This window comes from Bos indicus x Bos taurus, chromosome 5, assembly GCF_003369695.1.
Source record: "Bos indicus x Bos taurus breed Angus x Brahman F1 hybrid chromosome 5, Bos_hybrid_MaternalHap_v2.0, whole genome shotgun sequence".
NCBI lineage: Eukaryota > Metazoa > Chordata > Mammalia > Artiodactyla > Bovidae > Bos > Bos indicus x Bos taurus.
In genome coordinates, this window is record NC_040080.1 from 59,494,609 (window position 1) to 59,515,777 (window position 21,169).

At 40.8% G+C, this 21,169-nt stretch overlaps 1 protein-coding gene across 9 annotated transcripts in view; it reads right to left on the bottom strand.

Annotated features, from left to right (window-relative positions):
- CFAP54 (cilia and flagella associated protein 54) overlaps nucleotides 1-20,904 on the bottom strand; it is a 312,031-nt gene extending 291,127 nt beyond the window's left edge. For all 9 annotated transcript variants that reach the window (XM_027542095.1, XM_027542091.1, XM_027542096.1 and 6 more), the window contains exons 1-4: nucleotides 20,541-20,904; nucleotides 10,403-10,508; nucleotides 6,082-6,225; nucleotides 2,491-2,662 (exon numbers count right to left, since the gene is read on the bottom strand). In XM_027542095.1, coding sequence (XP_027397896.1) covers nucleotides 2,491-2,662; nucleotides 6,082-6,225; nucleotides 10,403-10,508; nucleotides 20,541-20,860 — 742 coding nt within the window. In that variant the 5' untranslated portion in view covers nucleotides 20,861-20,904. The remainder of the gene's footprint in view (nucleotides 1-2,490; nucleotides 2,663-6,081; nucleotides 6,226-10,402; nucleotides 10,509-20,540) is intronic.
- Between the last annotated feature and the right edge of the window lie 265 nt (nucleotides 20,905-21,169).

The following is a 21,169-nucleotide window of genomic DNA, read 5'->3' on the forward strand; positions in this document are numbered from 1 at the left end:
GTGATTCCTTGACATGTGACTCCTTTTCATCAAAGACAGTCACCACCAAAATAATCTATTTGAAGGCTTAAATGATTTGTGTTCAGGTTAGCTGGCAAGTCAGATATTATCCAATATTATCCAATATTCATTTACCCAGTTAGATTTTGTGAAAGAACCAAGATTGATTAAATAACTTAAGAAACCAACTCTTATAATTGTATAATAGTCAATTAAAGAGTGTTAATATTTAGCAGGAAAGTTCGAATGTATTTTAAGAAATTGACTGGGCAGGTCATTTTTTCACAATTCAAATTCCAAAGTTTTAAAACTACAAGGCCTTTGCACTTGCTAATCTCCCAGTCGGAATGCCCTTGCCCTGAATGCTCAGATGTCTCAGCCAGGTGTTTGTTCAAATCTCCAGTGAGGTCTACCCTGACCATTCTATTTAAAATTGCAGCCCAGGCCCCAGACCAGCCATCACTCTCACTAATCCCTTTCTAGACTTTATTTCCCTCCATAGCTCTCATCATCAGGGGCTTTCCAGGTGACTCAGTGGTAAAAGAATCTGCCTGCCAATGCAAGAGATGAAGGTTTGATCCCTGGGTCGAGAAGATCTCCTGGAGAAGGAAATGGCAACCCACTCCTATACTCTTGACTGGGAAGTCCAATGGAAGAGGAGACTGGTAGGCTGCAGTCCATGGGGTTGCAAAAAAGTCAGACATGACTAACGATACACACAGATAGTCCTCATCACCACCTGACACATCACTTAGTTTTGACTTGTTTATCATCTCTCTGAAGTACTATGACAGCATGAGAAACAGGGTTTTTGTGTGTTGTCCACTCCTGTATCCCTAACACCTGGAACAATGCCTGGCACTTAAGTTTGAGATGAATTAATTAAAACAGGGATGGCAACTAATGACACTAAGTGCATGTATCTCCCACAATCCAGCAACCACTCCTGGGCACACGTCCCAGAAAACTCTCACACGGGTCTACAAGAGGACCGATGTGAGGATACTCACTACAGAATTATCTGTGAGGTCAGAGAAGCAGGGCAAACGAAGTGCCCATCCTTATTATGGGTCTCTGCCGAATACAATTCAGCAGGCAGTTAACAAACCAGGTTTACATATAGGAACATGGCTAGATTCTAAAACCATAGAGTTGAGCAGGAAAATATTTAGGAAACAGGATAAAATCTAGAACATGATGCCAAAGAAAAAGCACCCAGCAGAATAAAGGATGTGGAAGACACAGGGATTGTCCTTTTTAAAAAGAAAATGGGAGGGGGGTGGTTTTGTGGGAATCTTTGAAGGATTTCTGATAGGGAGTCACACTGCATCATCTCCACCTCTTAAGCAGAGCCTGACCCCAGGGCCCAACCATCAGGTTGGGTATCACCCTTTCTTGAGCAAGAAGCTCTGCTCTGGCTCAGTCCCTGCCAAGATGCATGAGCAATTCACCCAGAGACATGGCCCTGGCAACTCTGATGATGATGGGATGCAAAAGTTTAACAATCACTGGCCTGAAAAATGTCTCCCAGAGACACTCTCATCTCAGTAGCAAATGTAAGGTCTGATTACAGTCAAAATGTCAAAAAAAATTATTTGGGGACAGTGAAGAAGGAAAAGACTAGGAAACATACTGTCAGCTACCATGGATGAGAGGAAATCCAATATGCTTTCTTTCAAGTTGTTTTGCCCTCATCTTATAAACTCAGAACAGACTGTCATTCTTTTTCTTACAAGAATATGTGATCCAGAGAACAATATTATAGGTTACTCCTTATACCTTCAAATTGTAACTTTAAAGAGAATTTAAATTGAATTTAAATTGTAACTCTTAAAAGAAAAAAAAGATTACCTTTTTATAAGATTTAGATAAGATTCATTTTATGAGACATATATAATGCATACATACGTCTATCTATATAACGCATATATATGTATGTAAATAAACCATATACACATATACATGCACATTCTCAGAGTTCCTCACTCAAAAACAAGTAGGAGGAGAAGGTTTATATGTAGGAAGCCCTAGTCACTGGCCAAAATATTTGAGGAGAGGACCGATAAGTAGATGATGCTTAGAAATAATCTAACCTGCAAGGGCCCTCTGATCCTTCTCCACTTAGATTTATTTGGCCAAAAAGTTTGTTCAGGCTTTTCTGTACGATGTTATAGAAGAACATGAATGAACTTTTGGCCAACCCAATATCGACTTACTAACTGTGGCCCCGTATTTTGTTTATATGCGAAACTGATTATCTCCACAGCTCTGATCCTCCCTTGAGCAGAAAACCCACACACTTGCTGTATGAGTCCCTGCTGGTAAGGACAAACTAAAATGTGATAAAAAATGTAACAAAGCCCACCACTGTCCTCTTATGAAATGAACATTATCTAAATCACAAGGTAATCAAGTCACCATCGAACTTGGCAATTAAATGACTTCCTGAAAGACACAATGAAAAATAAAATATTGAACACTGATATATACCATTGAAGATAATCCAGCACAGGTGCTCCTGTGGCAAAGCCACCTGCATGATGAGCCTGAAGGAGGACAAGATTTGCAGACAGTGGGTCACAGATTCTTTATTCTGCAGGTTCACATCACTGTCACAGACCAGCTGGTAGTTGCAAATATTTTTGCCATTTAAAGCATGAAACTGAAACATATGAGAAAAAAAGAATATAAATAATGCTTACACAACTTAGGAAAGCACCTCTTAAAATGCAAAAAACTAAAATGGAAACAAATTATGCATAACTAACTCAATAGATCAGTAGAGTACAGGAGACTGAATGTTTGTGTCCTTCCAAAATGTATATGTTGAAACCTCACCAGCTGCCATATGAGAACATAGTGGGAAAGCAGGCCCTCACCAGACAGAGTCTTCCAGCCCCCCTGATCTTGGACTCACCAGTCTCCAGAACCACGAGCAATAAATGTTGTTTAAGCCATCCAATCTCTGGATTTTGGCTATAGCAGCCTTAGTGGACTAACACATGGGAAGAAACTTGGTAAAATAAGTTTATTCAAACCATCCATTTAGTTAAGATCATCTTTCTTTAGTCAAAAAAAAAAAGTCTTACTTCCAAGAATATAGGATTGAAACAATTTTTAAAAGTCTCCCTAATGGCATGTTAACATATTAATTCAGATGTTATGTATGTACACAATTCTGTCGGCAAATGTTTATTGAGCACCTCTGTTTGCCACACTCTGCTAAGCAACAGGGAGTCAAAGATGAGGAAGACAAGGCTCTTGACAGAGGAAAAACCCTTCCAGGCACACACAGTGTTAGGGATGCTTAAGGTGACTGCTGTGGTCACTGAGCTGAAAGTCTTTTTTAAAGTTGGGTAAGAAGGTTTAAGACAAATTGAGCTATAGAAGTGGTCCATGGTTAGAACATGGACACCATTCCAAAGAATGTGGACTAGTATTTGATTTACACTTTTTAGAAATGAATTCTGACAAAAGTATGAAAGATGCAAAGCAGATGGGGCACAAAGCTACATGCAAGAGGCTAGCAGAGATCAAAGGCTTCTGAGGTTGTCCAGAGACAAAAGGGCCCTGAAATGGGGCTCTGAAAGTGGGGATGAAGAGAAAGGAAAGAGCTAAGTCTTATCTAAGATCCATGACATTTAGTGACCAATTAGAAGTGAGAGGTAAGAGAGAGGAAGAGGCTTGCAATGGTTTCCTGCTTGGGTGATGGACTGGAGCCAATTATTGGAGAAAAGATGTTTGTTCAATTTGGGACATGTTGATTATGAGATTATGATGTTACCTCGATAGATGGGGAGTTCAGGAGAGTGATTTTGGCTAGAGAAACATCAGAACTACTAAAGCTGTGCGAGTGTACACTTATAATAACACAAATGAGCCTTATTCTACCAGGCAGATTGTCTGCTTGGATAAATGTATTTCTAGCCACCATGAAACTGATTTCACAGCTAGGGAGGTTGAGTGTAAGCATGATAATACAATAGTATAAGAGATATGGAGGCCTGGGCCAGGGTAGTAGGGGGTGGGGGGGCTCAAAAGTTCCAATTTTTCATTCAGCACTCTTCCCAATGGGGCACTGAGATATTACAATTTATAAGAAATATATATTTGGCCACTCAGATGGCCAAAATATGTTTCTCATATATGTTTGTTCTTCATCCACAGTTTCTAGCTCACAACCCCCCCAAACCCTTGGAATTGTTTTAAGTGTTGAGAGTGACAAAGATCTTTGGCTATGTTAATGAGGTGACTTTTGGAAAGTGGCTAAGGATGGAGGTTAAGTTGCCAATGGAGCCAACCATGTGATTAGAGGTTTAGCACTTTCAGTCCCACCCCCTGACCTCCAGGGAAGGGAACAGGGGCTGGAAGTTGAATCTACAACCAATGGCCAATAATTCAATCAATCCCAATTATGCAATGAAGCCTCTCTTAGACTTCAAGGAGACCAAACCAGTCAATCCTAAAGGAAATCAACCCTGAATATTCATTGGAAGGACTGTTGCTGAAGCTCCAACACTTTGGCCACCTGATGGGAAGAGCTGACTCACTGGAAAAGACCCTGATGATGGGAAACATTAAAGGCAAAAGAAGAGGCAGCAAAGGATGAGATGGTTATATAGCATCACTGACTCAATGGACATAAATTTGAGCAAACTACAGGAGACAGTGGAAGACAGGAGAGTCTGGCATAATACAGTCCGTGAGGTCTTAAAGAATTGGACATGGCTTGGTGACCGAACAACAACAATGAAGCCTGCGTAAAAACCCAAAAGGATGGTGTTTGGGAAGTTTCCAAGATGATGAACACATGGAGGTGCTGGGAGTGGGGTGCCCACAGGGGCCATGGAAGCACTACGCCCTTTCCCCATGCCTTGTTCTATGTATCTCTTCCCTCTAGTTCCTGAGTTACATTATGTCCGTTTATAATAAACCTGTAATCTAATAACTAAAACGTTTTCACAAGTGCCATGAGCCACTACAGCAAATTATTGAACCCAAGGATGGGTGGTAGGAACCTCTGAGGTAACAACTGGAGCTTGCAACTGGCATCTGAAGTGAGTATGGGATGTGGTGGAATGGGGAGTGGTCTTGTAAGACTGAACCCTTAACCTGTGGAATCTGACTCCATCTCCTCGTAGAGTCAGAATCGAGTTGAGCTGTAGGACAATCAGCTAGTGTTCCAAGAATTATTTCTTGGTATCAGGATCCCTACCCCTCCCCTCCATATTAAGCACTAACTCACATTGCCCAGTATTCTCATTCATGCACTTGTGTCACAGGCAAACTAAATGTGCCTTCAAACATGCTTCAGCATTTCTGCTTATTAAACCACATGTTGTTTTCAAGACCTAGAACAATCATTAAGTTTGGAATAACACAGCCTCGGATTCAGATGAATTAGGGTTCAAACACCAACTGTGTCTATTGCTTAAAACAACTAGGTTTTTTACTCTCCAAAAAGCCTCAGTTTCTTATCTGTAAAAGAGGCATAATCGTACCCATCTCTTAGGACTGCAATGAGGCTGCAAGATAACAGTTCATATAAAGCATTTAGAAGACTACCTAGCACATGATAACTGCTCAACCAGTGACTCATCGGTAGCAATTAACATAATAATGCTGGTATACTAGAAAAAAGCATATTTTTTTTTCATATCAAAAGATCTATGTTTCCTCTCCAGAGTCACTAGTTATTATACTGTGTGATTAGCTTTCTTTTTCTCTCTTATACAATAGGGATAATAACAGTATCTAACTCATAGAGTTATTGTAAGGAGCCAATGTTTTCCAAAGTACTTTGAAGAATAAAAGCATTCTACCAATATTAGTTATAATAATAATAAAACTGCCTACTGGATGAATAAGCGATTATAGTGACGAAATCTCCAAAGCATCTTTACAAAAGTTAATAAGTGCACTTTCTCATCCAGCACAGAAAATATTTATTAAGCAACTTATAGTACACAGGTAAATACCACGCTAGGCAAATGAAAGACACTGAGAAGCTGTCAGCTAAAGGACAGACTGTTGCATAGCTAATATAAACGGTAGCTATTTTAGCTACCACTTTCATCTTACTGTATGTGCTGCAGTTTTGTCTCCAAAGCCTTTTGGGAAAAAGACAGTTTTGAATTGATTCACGTCTGCTTTATTCTCATCAAAGCTGATGCTGAACTCCTGAAGATATCTGCCATAGCACTGTAAAAGGGCCAATTTATATTCCTGAAATAAAAAAAAAAGGGCTCGATGAAGGTTTTAAAATACCATTTTTCTTATCATTATTAAAATTAGGTGATATTGGGTTTCCCAGGTGGCGCTAGTGCTAAAGAACCCACTGCCAATGCAGGAAACAGAAGAGACGTGGGTTTGATCCCTGGGGTCGAAAAGATCCCCCAGAGGAGGGAATGGCAACCCATTCAGGTATTTTTGCCTGGAGAATCCCATGGACAGAGGAGCCTGGCAGGGTCACAAAGACGCAGACATGACTGAAGCAACTTAGCACACCCAACGTTCATATTATTCTCAATGATGGCAATGTTGATAATTACTATGATCACCATTACTTGCACCATGACATCATTACTAACATTATCACAACTATTTCCAAACACACACGTAACAGACACTGTTCTTGGCAATGCATGTGCATTATTTAATTCTCCTCACAACAAACCAATTGTGACATGAGACTTCAAAGACGGGGATACTCCCCAGGGCATTGTGTGTGGCAATACCTGGATATACTCAAAATCCAACAGGTTCAGCCTCAACAGAGGATAGTAATCCACCAACTCAATCACAGAGGTGGAGGAGCTGTTTAACCAGCCTTGCTTCTCTGATACCTCCTAAGCTCCAAAAAAGAAAGGACAGGTTGGGGAGGGCAGCTAGGGAGAGGAGAAAAAATGGGGGTGGGTAGAGAAAAGAAGGAAGAAGAAAAAAAGGAAGGAAGGAAAGAAAGAAAGGAGAAGAGAAGATTGCAGGTGATGAGCTGGCTCTTTCATGTCCCATTTCTGAAGTTACATCAGGACCAATCAGTCTGTGCTGTTGGTAGTTAAGGATTCTCGTCAGTTCTGATGCATGCTTAGTTTCCCATTACAAAGTCAGATGCCTCATTTCTGAAGCCCACAGGGCACAGCTGACCCAGAGAGCTTCAGGGCGGTGGATGCCAGCAAGGCTCCACAGATGAGTCAGCTACAGCCCTTCCTCTGCTTCTTCCCATGCCACTGTGTTTCCAGGAAGAGCAGCTGCCCTGGGTGTGAACTGCCTCTTGGGTTACCTTGCCCCTCCACAGATTCAGAGTTAAAATGCTCTTTTGTTCCTATTTCTATTGACTTGTTTGTCACCTACTCACTAATTAATTCTGAATCTTTTCCATTCTAACTTGATTCACATAATGAATTCAAATCTAGGTTCAAAACAAGAGTAGTCCAACAAGATGAGCTTTAGTGTAACTAAAATAAAAATAGATTCTAGAAACCAAAGTAACCACTCAAGTTTGTTTCCAGGGTTATAAATACCTTTACCGGCCCACTTTCCCATCAGTGAAAAGTATTTAAAACATTCTGTTTCTTTAGTAAATCTTTTAGATAGTCTACCTGAAATACTCTGAATTCTTGGCCAATACCCATTATCAACTTGCTTTATCAACTTCTAACATGTTCCTTCTTCCTCCCTCCACCCATCTGGATACTCCTGAAACAACCTCAGACCGTGTTGTGTATCACCAGCTCCTTATTATGGAATTCTACAGGCAAGAATACTGGAGTGGGGTGCCATTTCTTTCTCCAGGGGATCTTCCTGACCCAAGTATTAAACCCAGGTCTCCAGCATTGCAGGCAGATTCCTTACCATACGAACTACCAGGGAAGCCTCATTATATTGAGAAGACGCATAAAAACAAAGAGCCGGGCACTCGTCTAATTCTTGTGAAAACTGTTATTCCATTTCACATGAATATAGCTTACAAGTTGGATCTCACTTGGTTTCTTTTTCTGTAGTTTCCCAAACTCTGTATTTTCAAGTCTCTAAGAACCATGGTCCAATTACATGGAGCTGAGAGGATTCTTTAATTTGGGCAGCTGAAAATAGATCTTAGTGCTCCCTTATGCAAGTTCCTCTGCATCTTTGCCTCCATTCGGTAAATTTCCAAAAAGATTCAAGCCCAGAAAATAGAAATGGAGGAGGAAAATGAAGCTGAGAAACTGTAGACTTAGAAGATTTGAAACTGTGCCCCCAAAGAGGTAAGAGAAGCTCATAACAAAATAGAAATTCATGAGCTTGTCTTACAGAACAACAGATAAGGGAAGAGTTTGTTAAAAGCCCTTGGTTTGTAAACTACCTTCACTGATTAAGGTAGCTTTAGTTATTTTTTTCTCTTTCTTTTTCTTTCCTTAATTGTGTACCTTCCCACCTTCATGGCAGAAAGCGAAGAACTAAAGAGCCTCTCGATGAAAGTGAAAGAGGAGAGTGAAAAAGTTGACTTAAAACTCAAAATTCAAAAAACAAAGATCATGGCATCTGGTCCCATCACTTCATGGGCAAATAGATGGGTAAACAATGGAAACATTGTGATAGACTTTATTTTGAGGGGGTCCAAAATCACAGCAGATGGTGACTGCAGCCATGAAATTAAAATACCCTTGCTCCTTGGAAGAAAAGCTATGACCCATCTGGACAGCATATTAAGAAGCATAGACATTACTTTGCCAACAAAAGTCATTTAGTCAGAGCTGTGGTTTTTCCAGTAGTCATATATGAATGTGAGAGTTGGACTACAAAGAAAGCTGAGCACCGAAGAATTGATGTTTTTAAACTGTCGTATTGGAGAAGACTTTTGAGAGTCCCTTGAACTGCAAGGAGATCCAACCAGTCCATCCTAAAGGAAATCTGTCCTGAATATTCATTGGAAGGACTGATAGTGAAGCTGAAATCCAATACTTTGGTCACCTAATGGGAAGAACTGACTCACTGGAAAAGACCCTGATGCTGGGAAAGATTGGAGGCAGGAGGAGAATGGAACAGAGGATGAGATGGTTGGATGGCATCACTGACTTGATGGACATGAGTTTGAGCAAGCTCTGGGAGTTGGTGATGGACAGGGAAGTCTGGGGTGCTACAGTCCATGGGGTCGCAGAGTCAGACACAACTGAGCAACTGAACTGAATGGACAGCTTCAGGCTGTCCAGTTGTTTTACAGGAACTAGAGTCAGCTCTTGCCTAGAGCCAACCAACAGGGGGAAGGTTGGGACCCCCAACCCTAAAATTAGGCCTGCCCAGGCATCTCTTGACCAGTCCTTTTGACGTCAGAGGCTGAAAAGCTCTGGGCTCCCATCAGGCTATGCACCCCCATTTTGAATACACACATAACCCAGGTGCACCTGTGCAGAACTCCAACTACCTCCCTCACCTTTCCCCCTACCTCCAATCACCTTTCCCTGAGCCTAAGATCACACTGTTGATATCTCATAAATATCCCAACTCCCTCGCTTTCCAGAGGCAGATCTGAGACTTTTTCCTCGCCTGGTTGCCTTGTGAATAAACTGTTTCTCTGCTGCAAATCTCAGCGGCTCAGTACTTGGCTCGCTTCATGTCAGGAAAACAGACCTGGCTTGGTAACAGACAGAATACCTCCCATGTCTGGCCTAAAATCACTTTGTATAAAATAACACTTGGTCCAAGGAGCCTATTAATACACGTGCCAAAGATATCATATTTAACTTGGAATAATTTGGGCCCAAGCCAGAGGTTATGGGGAAAAATTCACATTTTCATTAACTGAAAACCCAGCCTCAGTGTGGTCTTATCAAACCAAATCCATGAGTCCGCAGCAATCCAAGACCCGGGCATTGATAATGGAACTAGAAATAAGGCAGGAACTCAGTTGGAATACAACACTGAGTAAGAACTGGGGCCTGTATGGAATGACTGCTGCAATTACATATGGCAAAGTGTTGAGAAGGAGCTGAAGGTCATTGAAACAAGGCACCTGGAAGCAAGCAACACAGCAGCAAGGCCCTGCAAGGGCTGTGGGCAAGGTCAGCCATGTGAAAAACAACAGGAAGTGGTGTCTGGGCTCCTTTGTATGAGGTAGGAACATGATGACTCAGCATTTCCTGTTGGGCGCCTACCACACCCTCTGCTAACTATGGGCTGTGCTCCTGCTCAGCCTCAGCCAACTGTCTTTCTGTTCAGGAACCTCTCACCTCTGGAGAATCCCAACTACAAAATTTTAAAGTGAACACTTTTTCTGTCACTGTGCCTCATTAAAATTTTTACATATCCCCTTGGATTTTTCCAACAACAAAAAATCAAATCGTGTAAAAGAGGAATGCTCTCCAATAATAATAATAATTAGCCAAATGAGTTTCATTTGGGCTCTTTTTACTCCAGAGGTACTTACTTTCATTTCACAAAGGCTATCTCCAACCTTCAGAAGCTTCTCGTTGTAATAGGCAGCTGGCAGCCGGGGGGCGTATTTGGTCCAGATATTAAACAGAGAGGTGGCACTGTAAAAATTATAAAATAAAACAATATCTTCAAAGTCAGCAGGAAGCCTAAATTAATTGGCAAGCAATCCTTAAAAACTTACCTTGTGCTAAGTCTTCTTTTTTTAACTTTTTATTTTGTATTGCTGCTGCTGCTAAGTCGCTTCAGTTGTGTCCGACTCTGTGCGACCCCATAGACGACAATTAACAATGCTATGACAGTTTCAGGTGAACGGGGAAGGGACTCAGCCATACAGATACATGTATCCATTCTCCCCCACACTCCCCTCCCATCCAGGCTGCCCCATAACATTGAGCAGAGTTCCCTGTGCTGTACAGTAGGTCCTTGTTGGTTATCCATTTTAAATATAGCAGTGTGTACATGTCCATCCCAGACTCTCAAACTATCCCTTCCCCCCATCCTTCCTCTCTTGTGCTTTCCAATGTGCCATACTGTCAATGTCTAATTATTGATAAATGTAATTACGGTTATAGTATTATTTCCTTTGTACCAAGCACTGACAGCTCTTAATGTGCATTTTTAATTATTTTAAAATTTTAATATTTTTATTGAGATATAGTCTGTTTCAGATGTACTACATTGTGATTTAGTAGTTTGTACCTCTTAATCCCCTACCTCTATCTTGCCCCTCACACCTTCCCTCTCCCCACTGGTAACCACTAGTTTGTTCTCTATGTCTGTGAGTCTGTTTCTTTGTTATTATAGTTACTAGTTTGTTGTATTTTTTAGATTCCACATATAAGTGATATCATAAAGTATTTGTCTTTCTCTGGCTGACTTCTTTCACCTGGCAAAATGATGCCTTCCAGGTCTGTCCATGTTGTTGCAAATGGCAAGATTTCATTCTTTTTTATGGCTGAGTAATATTCCTGTGTGTGTATGTGTGTGTGTGTGTGTGTGTGTGTGTGTGTGTGTGTGTTCATGTGTGTATCACATCTTCTTTATCCATTCATCTCTTGAAGGACACTTAGGTTGCTTCCATATCTTAGTTATTATAAATATTGCTGCTATGAACACTGGGACTGACTCTTTGTATGCATTTTTAAAAATCAACTTTATTTTTTAAAGTAGTTCTAGATTCACAGAAAAACTGAGCAGAATATATAGAGATTCCCCCATATACCCCTATCTCTGGCACATGCACAGCCTTCTCCATTATTAATATCACTCACCAAAGTGGTACATTGGTTACAATTAACACATTGACACATCATTATCACCCAGTGTCCCTAGTTTACATTAGGGTTTATTCTTGGTGCCGTCCATTATATGGCTTTGGACAAATGTATAGCGCCATGTATCCACCATTGAATCATAGAGAGTAGTTTTGCCGCCCTAAAAGTCTTCTGTGCTCTGCCTATTCATCAGTCGCTCCCCACTAACCGCAGACAACCACTGAACTTTCTACTCTCTCTATAGTTTTGCCTTTTTCAAGATGCCATATAGTTGGAATCATACAGTATCAATATGTAGCACTTTCAAATTGGCTTCTTTCACTTAGTTATAAGGATTTACGAATCACCCATGTTTTCCCGTGGCTTAATAGCTCATTTCTTTTTAGCACTGAATAATATTCCATTGTCTATATATGCCACAGTTTATCAGCTTACTTACTGAGAGACATCTTGTTTGTGTCCAAGTTTTAGCAATTTGTATAAAACTGTTGTAAACATCCATGTGCAGATTTTTGTATGGAATAAGTTTTCAGCTCCTTTGGATAAATACTAAGGAGCACGACTGCTGGATTATATGGTAAGAATATGTTTAGTTTTATAAGAAAACATCAAACTGTCTTCTAAAGTGGCTTTACCAATTTGCATTCCCACCAGCAATGAATGAAAATTTTCCCATTGATCCATATCCTTGTCAGCATTTGGTATGGTCAGTGTTCTGGATTCTGGCCATGCTAATAGGTGTGTAGTGGTATCTCACTGTTGTTTTAACTTACATATTCCTGATAACATATGATTTGGAGCATCTTTTCATATATTTATTTTGTCATTTATTTATCTTCCTTGGGTAGACGTCTGCTAAGATTTTTGGCTCATTTTTAAAATCAGGTTGTTCGTTTTCCTATTGCTGAGTTTTTAAGAGTTCTATGTATATTTTAGATAGTAGTCCTTTATCAAATATGTCTTTTGCAAGTTTCTTCTCCCAGTCTGTGGCTTGGCTTTCATTCTATCGACAGTGTCTTTCACAGGGCAGAAAATTTTAATTTTCATGAAGTCCAGTTTATCAATTCTTTCTTTCATGGATCATGTCTTCAGTGTTGTACCTCAAAAACCACTGCCATATCAAAAGTCATCTAGATTTCTCCTATATTATCTTCTAGGAGTTTTATAGCATATAATTTACATTAGGTTTGTGATCCATTTTGAGTATTTTGGGGAAGGGTGTAAGGTCTCTAGCTAGATATGGTTTTCACATGTGGATGTGCAATTGCAGCACCGTTTGTTAAAAAGACTTTGCTTCATTGTATTGCCATCACTCCTTTGTGAAAGAACAGTTGACTATCTGGGCTCTTAATTCTGCTCCTTTGATCTGTTTGTCCATTCTTTCCCCATACCATGCTGTCTTAGTTAATGTACCAAGTCTTGAAGTCAGGTAGTGTCAGTCCTCCAAATTTCTTCTCCTTCAGTATTGTGTTGCCTAATCTGGGTCTTTTACCAACATGAGTATTTTTCATTCCATTTTCACAACTGAGATGGGTAATATCAATATCCCAAATATACAGCTGATCAAACTGAGGCAGGGTACATCTATACTCTTAGCCAGCATATAACTGTGCCTTCCAGTCCTCTGGAATCTAAACTCCCTGAGAACAAGGACTTCATCTGTTTAGTCATTGCCCAGCCCCAAGAGTAGTGAATATCTAGTATATGTCACCACTCAATAAACACTTTTTGACAGAAAGAATGAATGGATGAAGGACTAGGGAAAAGAATTCTTTGTTTTTATTTTATGCTTTTCTATAAAGAGTTCAAAGGTCCAACTGCCCAGTCAGTCCATTTAGGGTTATGTTTCCTATGTGGTTTCTAACCAGAGTTCAAAGGGAAGCAGATCATTGCTTATTTTGTTCACCCATTTAGTTAATATTTACTCCTTCCCTCTCTCTTGGAAATTATAAATGCCTCTAGGAAAAATCTAAACTTCTCTTAATAGTTGTCCAATCCTATCTCATAAATTTTTGGTAAGAAAGGTATTATACACTGAATGTGAGTGCCTCCTCAAAATTCACATGTTGAAGCCCTAATCCCTTGTGTGGCTGCATTTGGAGGAGGCTCTGAGGAAGTAATTAAGGCTAAATTAGGTCATAAGGGTGGGGCCCTGGTCCACTGGGATTAATCCATCTAAGAAGAGACATGAACAAGTTCTCTGTGTGTGCTTCACAGAGGAAAGACTATATGAGAACAAAGTGGACATCTTTTAAGCCAGGAAAAGAGCTCTCACCAGAAACTGACACTGCCAGACCCTCATCTGAGACTTCTAGCCTCCAGAAAAATAAGAAAACAAATTTCTGTTGTTTAAGTCACCCAGTCTATGGGATTTTGCTATCGAAGCCCAAACTGACTAAGTTAATAATTGACTATGCCAAAGCCTTTGACTGTGTGGATCACAACATACTGTAGAAAATTCTTCAAGAGATGGGAATACCAGACCGCCTGACCTGCCTCCTGAGAAATCTGTATGCAGGTCAGGAAGCAACAGTTAGAACTGGACATGGAACAACAGACTGGTTCCAAATCGGGAAAGGAGTACAGTCAAGGCTATATATTGTCACACTGCTTATTTAACTTATATGCAGAGTACATCATGAGAAACGCTGGACTGGATGAAGCACAGTCTGGAATCAAGATTTCCAGGAGAAATATCAATAACCTCAGATATGCAGATGACACCACCCTTATGGCAGAAAGCAAAGAAGAACTAAAGAGCCTCTTGATGAAAGTGAAAGGGAGAGTGAAAAAGCTGGCTTAAAACTCAACATTCAGAAAACTAGATCATGGCATCTGGCCCCATCATTTCATGGCAGATAGATGGGGAAACAATGGAAACAGTGGCTGACTTTATTTTGGGGGGCTCCAAAATCACTGCAGATGGTGACTGCAGCCATGAAATTAAAAGATGCTTACTTCTTGGAAGAAAGGTTATGACCAACCTAGACAGCATATTAAAAAGCAGAGACATTATTTTGTCAATAAAGATCCATCTAGTCAAAGCTATGGTTTTTCCAGTAGTCATGTATGGATGTGAAAGTTGGACTATAAAGAAAGCTGAGCACTGAAGAATTGATGCTTTTAAACTGTGGTGTTGGAGAAGACTCTTGAGAGTCCCTTGAACTGAAAGGAGATCCAGCCAGTCCATCCTAAAGGAAATCTTTCCTGAATATTCATTGGAAGGACTGATGTTGAAGCTGAAACTCCAATACTTTGGCCACCTGATGCAAAGATCTGACTCATTTGAAAAGACCCTGATGCTGGGAAAGATTGAAGGCAGGAGGAGAAGGGGATAACAGAGGATGAGATGGTTGGATGTCATTACTGACTCGATGGACATAAGTTTAAGTAAGTTCCGGGAGTTGGTAATGGACAGGGAGGCCTGGGGTGCTGCAGTTCATGGATTGCAAAAAATCGGACACAACTGAGCAACTGAACTGAACTGAAGTTAGTAATTGGGCTTCCCATTTGGTAAAGAATCTGCCTACAATGCAGGAGATGCAGGAGATGTGGGTTTGATCCCTGGATCAGGAAGATCCCCTGGAGGAGGGCATGGCAACCCTCTCCAGCATTCTTAGTAGCTCAAGCTGACTAATAGGAAAGAAGAACTTAAGGACTGAAGATGGCTCAAGTACTTATCAGGTACACATCTGGGTATTAACGGAACAACCTCAATAAAAACATGTAAAAAAAAAAAAAAAAGTCAATTAATTACCTAAATGATGGGGCTTCCCTGATAGCTCAGTTGGTAAAGAATCTGCCTGCAATGCAGGAGATCCTGGTTCAATTCCTGGGTCAGGAAGATCCCCTGGAGAAGGAAAGGCTACCCACTCCAGTATTCTGACCTGGAGAATTCCAAGGACTACAGTCCATGGGGGTCTCAAAGAGTTGGACACGACTGAGCAACTTTCAAAAAAAAAATTAAATGATAATAGCTCAGTGACAAGAGAGGAGGCGGATACAGGGTATTCCTGCCTTCATGGACAGATTAATAATATTTAAGGGTAGTAAAATATATACATGTAATCATGCCAAATAAAGAGTATAGAAAACACAGCCCAGAGAAGTTTAAAAAGGTAAATGTGTTTGGGTTTGTTTTGCCTTTTTCCCTTTGATTTCTGCTTCATGAAATGCATTATAATAAACATAGTAAATCCAAGAAATTTAAGATAGAATTCTTAAATTACATAGTTGAAAGAGTTCTTTCTTCCCAAACCTTACAGATGAGATAATGATGAGTAGGTCTGTTACTCATAAAAGAAAAATACCAACTTCATAAATCACTCAAGGTTACATAACAGAATTTCCTTTTTTTTTTAAAGTGAGCCATAAGTTCAAGTTAAAATTGCTTATTGGGAAATGGCTTACATAATGATTAAATAGGGAAAATATAACATATAATATGTAACACACATCATTTAAGAAAGTTTATTAATACACTTTTGATTGCTATTTGATTATAACTATTGCAGAGAAGGCAATGGCACCCCACTCCAGTACTCTTGCCTGTAAAATCCCATGGACGGAGGAGCCTGGTAGGCTGCAGTCTATGGGGTCACTAAGAGTCGGACACGACTGAGTGACTTCACTTTCACTTTTCACTTCCATGCATTGGAGAAGGAAATGGCAACCCACTCCGGTGTTCTTGCCTGGAGAATCCCAGGGACGGGGGAGCCTGGTGGGCTGCCATCTATGGGGGTCGCACAGAGTCGGACATGACTGAAGTGACTCAGCAGCAGCAGCAAAGCAGAAAAACATAACTATATAAAAAGAATATCAAAATTTTGTGTGCTTATAACAAAAGCATACCTTTAAAATACATTGCACTCTAAATTTAAGGACATTGCTGGTATGATCAAAATCTGTATGTTAGGTACTACAAATTTTATACTTATATGAGACTCTACAGTTATAAAAATAAGCAATTTTTTATTTTAAAAAATTACCATCTTGTCAAATATGTTATAAAAGCAACTCCTACCTCCAGTACTCCTAACTGGTTTCCACATTGCCATCATTACTCCATTTGTACTAAGTCAAACAACATATTTTTTTAAAAAATCACATATGGTTAATTCTTTGCCAAAAACTAAGCAATGATTTCTCATTGCATTTGGAGTAAATGTAAACTCTATAAATGGCCTCTAAAACCTTGCACACCCCGATCTACTCCTCTAATCTCATCTCATACCACTGCACCCACACTCTCCACACTGTGCTAAATAGGCTTCTGTCCACTCCTCCAAAGGGCCCTGCCTCTTTCCTGCCAAGATCCTCCCACATGATTGTTCCTTCTGTTTATCCTCTTTTTCCTTGCTGGTTGACTGCCAGGCAGCCTTCTAATCTCAGCTTCATGTCACCTTCCTCACCATTCATTTGAAGGCAGGTCTCCACTATGTTCCCATTAAGCCTGTGCTCAATTGTTACCTACTCTAATCAGCTTATTGAAGATTGCAACCTCCTGTCTCCCACTCCATAACTTTTCCTCTCTTTTTCTCCCTAGCATTTATCACTTTCTAGGACACCACAAAATGTACTTATTTAATACGTTTATCGTTTATGTCCCCCTCTAGAATATAAGCACCAAGAGGGCAGGAGGTTTTTGTCTGGTTCATTGCTGTATCCCCAGGACTTAGGACAATACATGGCACATATAAATTCTCAGTAGCTTCTTCCTTCACAGCACTTGTTGTTTGTGTGTTGACTTATTAAAAGCCTTCACTTATTAAAAGTGACTCATTAAAAGCCTGTCTCCCTCTCTCCATGAGCACAGATTCCCATATCTATTTTGCTCATCACTGTATAACTCATAATTGGTGCAGGCCCTAGAGCTTCCGTGGTGGCACAGTGGTAAAGAATTCGCCTGCCAAGCAGGAGATGGGGGTTCCATCCTTGGGTTGGGAAGATCCCCTGGAGAAGGAAATAGCAACTCACTCTAGTATTCTTGCCTAGAAAAATCCCATGGACAGAGGACCCTGGCAGGCTACAGTCTACAGGGTCACAAAAGAGACAGACGTGCCTTAGCAACTAAACAGCAACAACAACAGTGCAGGCCCTGGCATATAGTAGGCACTCAATAAAAATTACTCTGTAAATAAATACCTAAGCATGTGAGAAGTTAGAGGCTAAGGTCCGTGTCAATCCTTAATGTTTGTGAGTCTCTGTTTAAAGATGGGGCCGCTGCTGTACTTACCAACTGACCCAGATCAACAATTATTGAGAACAAAAAGGATAATTCTTAAATTCTTTCAATGCCAAATATTCATTGAATGTTCACAATATCCCAACCCTCAGGCTAGGTGCTAGATATACAGCAATGAAAAAGTGGATCACCATCTCAACTCAACAGGAAGCTTACACTCTAATGGGAGAGATGGACAATACATAAGAAATGAATATTCAATAAAAGTATAAATTGATGGGTAAACCCTCTGTTAGATATGAAAGACCTCCTAAGGAGGTAACAACCAAACTAAGACCTGGAAGAAAAGGAGCCAGATACTTGAAAAATTGAGGAAAGAACATTTCCAACAAAGGAGGGAGCAAATATAAAGCCCCTGAGATGATAAACAGAGGTCTGTTTTCCCGGAAAGTCCTGGGAGAGAAGTGAGGGATGAGCTAAGATGAAAGAGGCAGGCAAGGCCAGAGCTTCAGACCCTGAAAGACACCAGAAAATGTCGTAATTTTATTTTAAAAGCAATGGGAAACAGAAGTCTTTAGATAAGGGAGTGGGTGATTTGTTTATAAAGGTCACCCTGATTGCTACGTGAAGGATATATTTGAGACTCAAGCGGCTGCAGAGAATATTTGAGATGATGATGGTTTGAACTGGAATGTTGGTAGTGGAGATGAAAAGGTGAACTATTATCTAAGGCACAAAAACAGAAACATTTTAAATATAAACATATGTAGCTTGAGCTTCGCAGGTGGCGCTAGTGGTAAAGAACCCACCTGCCAATGCAGGAAATGTAAGAGATGCAGGTTCCATTCCTGGGTGGGGAAGATCCCCTGGAAGAGGGCATGGCAAGCCACTCCAGTATTCTTGTCTAAAGAATCCCATGGACAGAGGAGCCTGGCCAGCTACAATCCATGGGGTCGCAAAAAGTAGGACACAACTGAACCAACTTAGCACACATGTGCACACATGTAGCTTAGCCATGTAATGTGCTTTCCTTAGTCAATTCTTGGTTCTCATTTTACTTGGCCCATCAGCAGGATTTGCCACAATTGACTGATCATTCCTTCCTTCTTAAAGCACTTTCTCTACTTGGCTTCCAATACACCACTGGATTTCCTCTACCTCTTTGGCCACTCCTTCTTAGTCTCTACCAGTTTCTTCCCATCTCCCCCACTTGTCAGTGTTGGAGGGTTCCAAAGTTCAGTCCTTGGACTCTTTTCTTCTCCATCTATACTCACTCCCTTAGCTATTCCATCCAATGTCAAAGTTTAAATGTCATCCATATGCTGATGAATCCCAAAAGTATTTCTCCTCTGACCCCCAGACTCCACATATCCAACTACCTACATAATAACTCTACCTGGATGGTGAATTACATCTCAATCTTAATATATCTAAAAACTAACTCTTCATCTCCCTTACTCCTGCCCAAACATGTTCATCCCACAGTCACAATCGCACCCCAGGACCTTCACACTTGCCATTCTCCCAGCGTGGCCAACTCTTTGTACAGAAATCTTATCATTTGCTACCATACCTCCCTCTCATCTTTATCAAAGGTCACTTTTCCTGACTTTCCCTAACCATGTTCCCTGCCATCCCATTTTAAATTATAACACCCACCTGATATCATTATCTTCCTCCCTGCTCTAATTTTCTAGCACTTACTTCAGTGTAAAATAATTTCCTTACATATTTGTTTACTGGATGTTTGTAGACACAAAAATACATATTCCATGGGGATATGAATTTGTATATTTTTTTAACTTGATGTTTTCCTAGTTCCTGGAATGGAACCTGATATTTAGGAGGTGCTCAATAAATATGCAGTTAAATCCATGAATGAACAGTAAATATAAGTTAAAACTATTTCTTCATATTAAATACATGGATGAAAAATATAAGATGAAACTATTGACTATTCTAGTATTCTTCGCCACTTGCCTACATTTCTAACTGTTCCATTTGCAATGTGTTTCGACTGGGAAGGAAAGATGGTTAACACAAACAGGAAAGAGCCTTAAAAACAGGTAGTCTGCAGTTTGAGATAATAACATGGTGATGGAATCCAAAAAAGGCAAACGTGCAAAATGAGTCACAAAATCAAGAGCAAGTTACTGTGATGCTATTAATAGTAGCAGTTGAAAAAGGAATAAAGTACAAATGTTCACAGAATGACATACTTCATGGCATCAAGAATTAACTTTTTCATGAACCTAAGTGACCTCAAAGTTATTCCTTTCCCTCCATATACAAAACTGTACCCACAACATGGAAAGTTGTGAAACCTGTGAGTCAGCCAAAACTTCATTGGCATGCACTGGCAATTAGAAGACAGTCAGAACAAATGCTGAATCATGTGAACTTGTGAAATATGAAACATTTCTTTGTTGACTTTTATTCTGACCCGAGCAGGAAGTCAAGACACATTTACCAGGCAATAAGGATTGTAATAGCGACGAGTCTTCACTTCTTAAACTTTGTGATTATCTCCGGGCCCTTTGGCCAGGTTCTGCATCCGCAACACCGACCAGCTCCAGGGACCACCGCCTGCCTCCTCAGAGCATCTCCTCCTCTGGCCCTGGGAGTTGTCTTCTCCGGACAGCACCCGCCCCCAGGGCCCTGCCTCTGCTTACCAAAGCCGGTGGAACTCATATTTCTGTTCCTCCGTTGTAGCTAAAGCCTTCTTTCTCTTCATGAAGTCTAGCAACTCCTGAATCTCCTTCTCACAGGAGGCCAGGAGTGGGTTTTTTGCGTCCAGCGGCCCATAAAATACTGCGAGGGGCAACAAGTCCTCGTGGCCGGCCGAGCGAGACTGTGGGCTCAGAGAGCTCGCCTTCGAGTCCACCAGGGTCGACTTCGAAATCCCAGTAGAGGGCGGGGGCGGAGTCGGCGGCGACACTGAAGTGGGAGACACGTTTGGTGAAGAGACCGAGCAGGTGCCTTGCGCCGCCATGTTGACGAGACCCGGGCCCGTCCCGGGGTGTGTGTGTACACGCGGTTGCCTGGCGACGGTCTCGTGGTAACCAGGCATCCCGCGAGCTTTCGGGGAAATACAGCGGCCCCTGGAGGGCAAAAGAAGAAAAACCTTGTCCAGAAAGCAATGTTACTCCTGAGGTGTTTTTGCTCTCCTGCTCACCGCTAGATGTTATAACTGAGAGGATTCTGGAGATAGAGCGAATAGGAGAGCCAGAAACTTAGGATCACATATCCAAACTATACTTTTTCCATTTCTACCACTTAATAATGATGCTCATTAATATAT